The sequence below is a fragment of the Dermacentor silvarum genome, chromosome 1 (genome assembly GCF_013339745.2).
Source record: "Dermacentor silvarum isolate Dsil-2018 chromosome 1, BIME_Dsil_1.4, whole genome shotgun sequence".
Lineage (NCBI taxonomy): Eukaryota > Metazoa > Arthropoda > Arachnida > Ixodida > Ixodidae > Dermacentor > Dermacentor silvarum.
In genome coordinates, this window is record NC_051154.1 from 251,572,529 (window position 1) to 251,583,276 (window position 10,748).

The 10,748-nt window shown below is 47.1% G+C and overlaps 1 protein-coding gene across 1 annotated transcript; it reads left to right on the forward strand.

The window, feature by feature from the left end:
* The first annotated feature begins 3,269 nt into the window (after positions 1 to 3,269).
* Positions 3,270 to 10,373, forward strand: LOC119437046 (uncharacterized). The gene is made up of 2 exons (XM_037704116.2): positions 3,270 to 3,431; positions 9,976 to 10,373. Exons 1-2 carry the CDS (start codon positions 3,270 to 3,272, stop codon positions 10,279 to 10,281), a joined length of 468 nt encoding a protein of 155 aa, XP_037560044.2. The 3' UTR covers positions 10,282 to 10,373.
* Positions 10,374 to 10,748: the final 375 nt, after the last annotated feature.

Sequence of the window (10,748 nt, forward strand, 5' to 3'; positions counted from 1 at the left end):
GAACAACTAAAAGCTCTGCTCCTGCAATACAAGGACTGCTTCTCGTCGTCGTCAAAAGTTCGACAAACCCCTGTCGCCAAGCACCGCATCATCACCGACGAAAATGTCCGCCCACTCCGTCAGAGCCCGTACCGAGTTTCGGCGCGCGAACGTGAAGCCATAAGGCACCAAGTCGACGAAATGCTACGCGACGACATCATCCAGCCGTCCAAGAGTCCGTGGGCGTCCCCCGTGGTGTTAGTGAAGAAGAAGGATGGAACCCTACGTTTCTGCGTCGATTATCGTCGCCTCAACAAGATCACGAAGAAGGACGTATACCCCCTCCCACGGATTGACGACGCGTTGGATCGACTCTACAACGCAAGGTATTTTTCGTCGATGGACCTCAAAACCGGCTACTGGCAAATTGAAGTCGACGAGAGGGACCGGGAGAAGACTGCCTTTATAACACCAGACGGACTGTTCCAGTTCAAGGTCATGCCGTTTGGTCTTTGCTCGGCACCTGCGACTTTCCAACGCGTCATGGATACAGTACTGGCAGGCTTGAAATGGCAGACTTGCCTTGTCTATTTGGACGACGTCGTTGTGTTTGCCTCAAGCTTCGAAGAACACCTGCGGCGCCTTGAAACAGTTCTTCAAGCAATCAAAACCTCCGGACTCACGTTAAAGCCAGAGAAGTGCCGCTTCGCATATGAGGAGCTCTTGTTTTTGGGCCACGTAATCAACAAGTCTGGAGTGCGCCCCGACCCTCAGAAAACTGCGGCCATCTCCAACTTTCCTCCGCCCGCTGACAAGAAGGCAGTGCGTAGATTTCTTGGACTGTGCGCCTATTACAGGCGCTTCGTCAAGAATTTTTCACGGATCGCTGAGCCACTGACGTATCTCACGAAGGCCGACGTCGAGTTCAAGTGGGAGACGCCGCAAATCGAAGCATTTGAAGAACTGAAGCGACGCCTGCAATCGCCGCCAATACTTGCGCATTTCGACGAAAACGCCGATACTGAAGTCCACACCGACGCAAGCAGCGTAGGACTCGGCGCCGTTCTTGTGCAGAGGACTGACGGACTAGAAAGGGTTGTAAGTTACGCTAGCCGGTCGCTATCGAAGGCGGAATCAAATTATTCCACAACAGAAAAGGAGTGCCTCGCCATCATCTGGGCTACATCAAAGTTTCGCCCCTACCTCTATGGCAGGCCCTTTAAAGTCGTGAGCGACCACCACGCCTTGTGTTGGCTAGCTAACTTGAAGGATCCTTCAGGTCGCCTCGCACGATGGAGTCTGAGACTTCAAGCATTCGACATCACCGTCGTTTACAAGTCCGGGCGAAAGCACTCTGACGCCGACTGCTTGTCTCGCGCCCCCGTCGAACCGCCGCCACAGGACGACCCGGATGACGACACTTTCTTGGGACCCATCAGTGCCGACGAATTCGCCGAACAACAGCGAGCCGACCCGGAACTAAGGAGCCTTGTAGACTACCTGGAAGGCAAGACCGTCATTGTGCCGAAGGTGTTCAGGCGAGGATTGGCGTCGTTTTTCTTGCAAAACGACATTCTTCTAAAGAAGAACTTCTCGCCTCTCCGAGCCAACTACCTCCTCGTGGTACCCTCAGCATTGCGTCCAGAGGTTCTGCAAGCTCTCCATGACGACCCAACGGCTGGACACCTCGGCTTTTCCCGCACGCTCGCGAGGATACAAGAAAAATACTACTGGCCTCGCCTCTCTGCCGACGTCGCCCATTACGTAAGGACATGCCGAGACTGTCAGCGACGCAAAACACCGCCGACAAGGCCAGCCGGACTTCTACAGCCGATCGAGCCACCTCGCCGACCGTTCCAGCAGATCGGGATGGACTTACTGGGGCCTTTTCCGACGTCGACGTCCGGGAATAAATGGATCGTCGTAGCTACGGACTACCTCACCCGCTACGCCGAAACAAAAGCCTTGCCCAAAGGCAGTGCCGCCGAGGTAGCCCGATTTTTCGTTGAGAACATCCTCCTGCGTCACGGTGCCCCAGAAGTCCTCATCACCGACAGAGGTACGGCATTCACGGCTGAACTAACTCAAGCCATCCTGCGATACAGCCAGACAAGCCATCGCCGCACCACCGCCTACCACCCGCAGACGAATGGCCTCACCGAGCGCCTAAATAAGACCATCGCCGACATGCTGGCAATGTACGTCGACGTCGAACACAAGACGTGGGATGCCATCCTTCCGTACGTGACCTTCGCATACAACACGGCCATGCAAGAAACGACGCACATGGCGCCGTTCAACCTGGTCTACGGAAGGAACCCGGCAACGACGCTTGACGCCATGCTACCGGACGTCACCGACGAAGAAAATCTCGACGTTGCCACCTATTTACAGCGTGCCGAAGAAGGTCGACAGCTCGCCCGCTTGCGCATCAAGAACCAGCAGAGGACCGACAGCCGACACTACAATCTTCGACGACGCAACGTCGAGTACCAGCCCGGCGACCGTGTTTGGGTCTGGACTCCGATACGCCGACGAGGACTTAGCGAGAAACTGTTGCGTCGCTATTTCGGACCATATAAGATAATCCGACGTATTGGCGCACTGGACTATGAGGTCGTGCCAGACGGCATTTCGCAATCACAGCGGCGCCGGGCACGACCTGAAGTCATCCATGTGGTGCGTCTTAAACCTTTCTACGCCCGCTGACGACATTAGGTACTTTGTTACTTTGTTATTGTTTTTTTGTTGTTTATAACGCATTGTTTTGTTTTCGCTTTCAGCATCGGGACGATGCTTTTTAAGGGGAGGGTATTGACACGTATACATCTTTATCTTTCACCGGTGGCCGCTTTCCACCGGCTAACAAATGTTAAACGTTATCGCTCGGCGCAGGACGCGCCTGTGTCGGAGGTTTCTAGAACGTTATCGATGCTTCTTTCCGTTGCCTGTTTTCACAGACGCTTATGTTATCTGATTGTGTGACCGATGCGAATTGTCTAGAACTTTCTGGAAGACACGCGGGCATCAGGGATTAATCTGGAACCTTCGATGACTCAGGTATAAAAGCCGACGCGTTTCGCCGCTGATCAGATTCCGACGATCGCCGACTGTGTTCGCCGCTATCGTTGTGCTTCAAGTGTAACTTGCTTTTGTGGGCACAGGTTCGCCCAATAAAGAATCAGTTTCGTCATTCCCAGTTTTACGACTGTTTGCTTCATCGTCACTACTACGTGACAATATTATCACTGGAATTTTCAACGCGCAACCTTAACAGTTTTGCCACTTTCATGTATGCTGCACTTACAGGATTCCTGGGCAAGTTCCTAGCATGGAATGCGTTTGTTCCTCTCAGCAGATTGGCTTTCGGCGTCTACCTCATTCATGTGCCGTTCATCCAACTTATGTTGCACACATCTCGAGAGAGAGTGTTATTCTCTCACTTCATCGTGGTGAGTTAGCGTTTCTGCGTATAGCAACTACTGACATTTTGAACTTTCTTTCATGTCGATGCGGCGTACGGATGACAGGGACAAAGAAAAATAGGAAACGCTAGTTTGGCTTGACCAGGTTTTTGTTCCCTATCGGCAATTTGCAACACGTTATTCCATATAAATGAATATAAGTGTAACAGTCACATGCTGAATTAAAAAAGCACTATCCCAGTAATTATTGCGTGAAATGGTCTGTAAATAGAGAGCGTCCCATAACGGCAGGTGTGTGCTAGAAAAAAGGTTCGAACTTTGGAAAAGGTGAACATTGCCCGCGACGCTTCGAAGTATAGCCTTCAAGAAGCAATTAATTTTGTTGCGCCAGGATAGAAATCCTCCGCCTGGATAGCTATCCCTCGTTAGGAGAGATGCATCGCTCGTAGCAAGTGATGTGCGCGACATGACGGATATGACGTTACTTGGTCGCTCCCAGCGTTTGCAGTGCGATAAAGCACGGCCTTGAAGGTTGGTTTCTGTTAATCGTTGGAAGCTCGGGATATGGACACCAAGAGCGGCGCATATGAAGACAAATTGGCAATTTTTTGTGGACAAACCAGGTAAATAAAAATACCAAGTGTTATAATAAAGGATGCGAACGTTAAACTGCGATCTTGCTGTGAAATTGCAATTGTTTTTTTGCAATTTTATGAAAAAAGCGGAGGTCAGTGTAAAAGTGCCGTAAAGCTATTATGAAAAAGTTAATTAGTGATGTTTTGTTAATAATTGTATTGGAATATTATGGTGAATCGAATATTCTCATTCTAATTAGAGTGAAATATGTAAAAAGTCGCAGTTTCACCTGAAAGGTGCAGCATCGACTGCGATTGCAAATTAGTGGACAGCTATACGCAGTAAGGTTAGTAGTTTTATCAGCCGTATAAACTTGTAAACATAGGCATACTAACTAAATTAACAAGCATGGTGTCACTCGCACGCAAGCAAACATGAACGCATCTCACTGAATGACCGCAGAAACTGGCTGTCAAAATGCTGGAGTGATTCAGCGCAGCAGCAGGAGCAAACGAACTGAGCTTCGTGCCGGCACTCGTATCAACGCAATCTTAGCCACAAAAACACAGGGAGGGCGGACTGTGCCCCGCCGCCATAGAGTTAGTATACTAACTCTAGAGGAAAAGCTGGGTGAAAAAAGCGGGAACCGTAAAGGCGCCGCCATGTTGCGACGACTCATTTTTGTAGCACTAAATATATTCAAAATATTATGCAAACGCAAGCACTTGCACATAGCGCGTAGGCACGGACAGCGTTTGAAGTTCATTCCCTGTATTTTTTCATAATGATCGGATGGCTATTTAGAAAAAATTTTATGTAAAATTCACGGTGTGAAAAGGCCGCGTTAGTGGGCGCCTTAACTAGATGGCGCTACCATACTGACGGAGGCTCGGGATCGCGTTGATTGCGCGCCTCGTCTGAATCGCATCTCGTCGTCTGCGCCTGCGCGCCTGCATAGGGTAGCAACATGGCAGCGCCCTTGCCGTTCCCGGTTTCAATACTTGGGCGCTGTGGGGAGCTTTCCCTCTAGAGTTCGTTATATTAACTCTATGCCCGCCGCAGACGGCTTTCAAGATACAGCTGCGCGGGTGGGTGCTCGCGACGCAGAACGTGTTCCCCCCTCCCCCCGAAACCTTCAGCCCGGCTGGAGCGAGTAGCCGCAGTAAAGTGTGGCCCCTCCACCTGCCCACCCTCTCCCCGGAAACTTCCGGCGCGGCGGCAGCGCGCGGCCGCGCGACAATTTTATCGTCCGTGGACTGTATACGGAACCTCACCGCGACGGCGACGACGGCGGCGGCGGAATTTCGCCTAGAGTGTCCACCGCAATAATATTTGTGTAGAGTACGTCTGGGAAGAAAGAGATGATGTAACTCTTTAACACACGCAAGTAATGGCGCTCGCAACTTCATTTCTGTTCAACTGCAGGAGCTTATAAATGATAAACAGCTATCCTTCTTTACCTGGTGTCTCATGACAATGACACTAATGATTACAAGGCAGCAGCATGTCACCAAATGCACGCACAGTGTTTTTTTTTCGTTAAAAATACCTAAGTTTGATGCTACAGCACGGCGCATTATTTTAAACGGATGGAAATATGGGGAGACTGGTTAATTCCTTTGCTTCAATTTATTTATTTATTCAAAATACCCCTACAGGCCCTCCAGAAGAGGGTATTACATAGGGGGGGGGGGGGGCGATAGACGATTATACTATCATATCACTCTATTACAAAAATGCAACAAAAGCGACAAAATATGCAGGCACGACTTTGTGTAGAAAAATTAAAGCTCGGATAAAACCGAAGTAGCACAAAATTAGAGTACATTTGAACAATTGATACACCTAGAATTCCGAATACATAAAAGGCACTAACAAGAGAATAAGTGAAAAAGAAGGTACCAGAAAAAGAAAGAAAAAGTAAAGTTTTACATTGCGCAAACACGTCACATTCGGATATGCGTACGCAGCTTTTGTTGAAATTTATCGGGGTGAAACGTCAGTAGCAATGTCTGATGGTAGGTTATTCCAGTCAAGTATGTTTCTGGGTATAAATTATTGCGCGTAAAGAGCTGAGTGACATATTGGGCGCTTGACAAGGGTGATCTCGGCGAGGTAAAATGACGGAGGGTGATTGAAAGAATTCATCATGTAAATGTTCGTGATGATAAAGTTTATGAAAGAGAGACAGCTGCGCGTGTTTTCGTCGTAATGATAGGGGATCTAATTCGGCACGATTTTTTAAAGATGTAACACTAGAGTACCCGGAATAGTCTGAAAAGATAAAACGAGCAGCACGGCTTTGCAAGGATTCAAGTTTACGTACGATGTAGTCCTGGTTCGGATCCCAATGGCACATGCATATTCAATTTTAGGTATGATTTAAGTGGTGTACGCGAGTTTCTTTAGGTGTGAAGGCGCTTGCTTTAGTCTGTGTTTAATTAAACCAAAAGTGCGGTTAGCAGATGCAAGAGTAATGTTGATGTGATGATGCCATGTCAGATCCGATTGCAAATTGACTCCTAGATATTTATACGTGGTAGTAAACTCAAGAGTATTATTATTAGGGAGTATGACGTTGGAATGTGAGACGAGGAGCGTGAAAATGACATGCACTTCGTTTTAGTATTAAAAATTATTTTTTTAGTTTTAGTATAATTTAGGGTCATTTGCCACTCAGACCACCATGTATTCAATGCATCTAGGTCTGATTGCAGTGCTTCATGGTCAGTGTCAGTAGTAATTTCATGGTAAATAACGCAATCATCGGCGAACAATGTTACCCGGGATGTCATGCAGTTAGGCAAATCATTAATATAGACTAGAAAAAGCAAAAGGCCGAGCACGCTTCCTTGTGGAACGCCGGAAGTAACAGGAATAGAGGAGTTGTAGATATTAATACTTGTGAATTGAGTTCGATATTACAAGAAATATTTTATCCATGCAATGACATCTGCGTGAATGTTAAGATATTTTAGTTTCAGTAGTAGCCTGTGGTGAGGAACGTGGTCAAAAGCTTTCGAAATATCTAAGAAGGTGGCGTTAACTTGGTTTCCAGCATCAATCCATGAAAGCAAGTCATTAGTAAATCCAGCTAGTTGCCCATCACATGAATATCCCTTCCGGAAGCCGTGCTGATATTTGATGATTATGTTATGTTCCTCTAGGTATGTTATGATTTGCGAATGTATGACATGCTCTAGTAGTTTGCAGACGGTACTAGTTAACCAAATGGGCCGGTAGTTAAGTGGTGAAGAGCGGTCGCTAGATTTAAAAATAGGTATGACCTTGGCTGTTTTCCAGTTATTAGGAATTTGGCCCGATCACAAAGTTTGCGAAAAACGAGCGCACAAGATTCCCGAAATGCTTTGTGATGTACTTTTGTGTAACTTGTTGTTGAAACCGACGTGATAAGTTGCAGATGACAGCTTACGATTATTAAGTAATGATATGATACCGGACTCGCTAACAAATATCTGCGTCATCGCGATATCAGGAAGTGTACCTATGTCTGGGAAATTGAGCGATCAAATGGGCTGCCTAAAGTGACCCATTCTCATAGCGCACCTGGTAAGCACCCAGACGTTATCTGCCGGCTGTTCTGCATCACAATCCGTCGGAACGTTCGTCGCTTGCATCGAGCTCTCTGCCTCGAGACTACGATAACTGTTCTTATCCTTTATAATCGAAGAGAAACGAATATTTGGCAAGTTGAAATTGTGAATTCTCGACTCGAATACAAATCGAAGGACTATTACATTTGTGTTCAGTAGAAAAAGCTTCAACAGTAAAAGTTATTTTGCCTCGAATTTTACAGCTTCTTAATCTGAGACAGCTGTCGCCATAAAACTGAACACGGCGAGTGTCTAGTCTACGGAAAAGATCCCATGCGCGTGCCAAATGTAGAACTAAGAATAGAGCGAACAGCTTTCTTTTGCAACAAAAAAGTTACTTGCTATGTCACTCCCGTATTCTCAAATTATCCTCGACGCAAAGCTATTCCTTCACATAACCGAGTGGAGCACAGCGCCGCCTTTCGATTGAAAAAGAAGCTACGCTTTTCACAGAATTACTGGGGAGTGGATGGCAATGAAGCGCAGTGAGCCCTTCTGTCGAGGGGCGGCGCTGTGATCCCCTTTCTTGAGTCAAAGTGGAGAGCAGTGATGCCAACTCTAGGGAATTACCTAGGGGTTTTTGAGTATGTTTAGGGATTTAGCGTCTTTCTCGAAGTATCTAGGGATTTTTTAAAATGCAGTTATGTCGCCATTTTCTCCGCTATGCCTATGTACAAGTAACGACGCAGACTTTAGAAAGGTTACTGGAACCAGCTGCATCTTAACTCACTGGCACATCGAAGCACATCAACTTTTTTGCGCATCGCATCTATGCAAACAGTGCTAATGCGCTAGGAAAGCACGTCACATTACTGCGCCGGGCAAGGGTGGATTGAGACGAGTAAGTAGGCTTTCGCATTGCATGTGAAGGCGATCGCATCGCATTAGGAATTTGGATATGCTGCGCTCCCCGAGCGCGTCTGCAAGTGCTGCTTTGCATTCGATGTGCGACAACGTGTGCCCTCCCCCCCCCCATCGCACAAGGGGTGATGCGCTGCATGTAAACGCCGGCGCATCGCATTGCTTGCGATGCACTAGGGAACTTGATGCGCTAGTGTTGCATTCATGTAAACGCGGCGTATCACTATCAATGGAGGTGAAGCAGTGCGCCTGGAGTAGCGGTCGCTAGAACTAGCGGCGCTGTAGTCAGCCGTCACCTTTTTAAATGCTGGCAGCGTAATAGGAGCGGGTGTCGCTGTTGTATTGACGGCCGCATGGGACATGTCTTCCGACAGACCTGTAATTGAGGCGGATCTAGTAACATAGAGTTTCTTTTTGACGAAAAGGGGCGTTCAGCGCTGCCGTCTATGCTCCGTTATTGGAAAACCCTTGTTTGCTCTTCTTCGCGAAAGAGGGCGAAGCATTATCGCGGCTGGGTATTACAGCTGCTGCGCAGGGCGTGTATACTTAGCAGTTTACAATATTTCTACTTTGACAGCACCTCATACGTTCGTTGTTCCAAGAGTTTTGCGTACAGTAGACGCATTACCAAAGTAAATGGCAACTTGGGGAACAGACGGCGACGAGCAAGGCGATCCGAGTAAACAAAAAACTGCAAAAGCAACAGCAATGATACATGATCAAAAGTACGTTATTTTATTGAATAATATGTTTTAGTGAATAATCGTAAATTTTGTTCGGGTTGAAGCGCATGTTGCTTTGCAGAATTGAATACCGGTATTAAACAAGTTGACTTCATTTGGCAAAATTAAAAGATAAATGCATTTCTTCCTTACCCAGCTGCATATTTTTGAAATTGTCAGGAGAAGGATATTTACGCAAGTTGTCTATTGAATTTTCAATTGCTAAAATCTTCACAGCAATAAACCAGTTGTACTGAAGAATATGCGACTTTGGTCAATATTACTATTCATCATTATCTGCCATTGCGCTTGCTTTGTACTGCATAACGATAACAGAAGGTTTCAGCTAGTTCGTAAACTTCTTAACATTTACGGATTACGGAAAAAAGCTGGCAATGACATCTTATGACGCTTTGTTCGGCTGCAATGCGTTTGACAAATTTGTTTCTCGTGAGTGTTCTCGTCGAAGGAACATCATAAAAGGAATGGACTTTAACGGTTATGTCGCTACCAACGCTTTACACCAGCATTTAAACGGAATATCGTAAGTCACTGCAGTCTTAACTTTGCGTACACTTACTTCAACTCCTCCTTACAAATTGTCGCCGTGCACCAGCATTGCTGCTATCGTACACCTCTTCGGTAATCCGGTATTCCGTAGGAAAAGCTAATACGTTTACGGACAAGCTGAGGCTCTTTCTACCCTCCCGCGCGCAATTTCCCCAGTGAAAGCCCCTTTTGTCACGCAGTTCTGCTCTCGCTCATTTCTCTTTCCCTTCTGCGCATCCTTCGTTTCAGATTTCGCTCGTCTTCACCGCATTGGTGTGGAGCTACCTGCTCAGCTACCTCATGCTCATCTTCTGCGAAGCGCCGACTGCTAAGCTGGACAAGCTCGTGTTCGATGGGTGTCGCCGTAGCGAGCCTAAGCCAGCTGCCGCCTCCCCGACTGAGGTGGTGACGAACGGTATCTCCTCAGGAAAGCCTGCTGAGATCCCGTGTGTCACTGATGCTTACAGCGCGCTGGAAGCGCAGAGAAGCAACGGCATCGCCGATCGCGCAGGTTTCTTTCGCGGAAACGGCCACTCCGTCACTTATCAGCTGTAGACATTTTACCATGTACTCCCCATCAACATCAACAACATCTCCCTCACACAATCACTGCTCTACTGTAAATAAAACAGCCTGTCTTTTTCTCTCCCTGAACAAGCTCTGATTTTCAGCTTTCGTAAGGATTGAAGGAAAGTAAACTGCCGAGAAATTCGCAGCGGGTGGTAAAAAAATGGATGCCTCCCGAAGCGTGGTACTTCTACAATCATAATTTCGTCTTCTATGTGGAATAGTTTACAATGGTGTGCAGAATATAGACTAAAAAACTATTTAGGCTTTAATGTGGCAATGTGAGATAAACATTAATCAAAGGGTTGCCTCCCATATTGCAGTGCCTGCCGTGCCTGAGTACTTCACCGCTAAAAAAATGCGATTATCAAGCTTCTCGTGTGCCCACGAAGAAGTCCAGTATGCTTCAATTCCACTGTCGATAACAGACGCCATTGTTTACTTACTTTTCGTAA

What these genes read in the sequence shown, in the direction of transcription:
- LOC119437046 (XM_037704116.2), top strand. Translation starts at nt 3,270, where the DNA reads ATGTATGCTGCACTTACAGGATTCCTGGGCAAGTTCCTAGCATGGAAT. An exon ending in TATTCTCTCACTTCATCGTG is followed by an intron (nt 3,432 to 9,975) that starts GTGAGTTAGCGT and finishes CCTTCGTTTCAG; the next exon opens with ATTTCGCTCGTCTTCACCGC.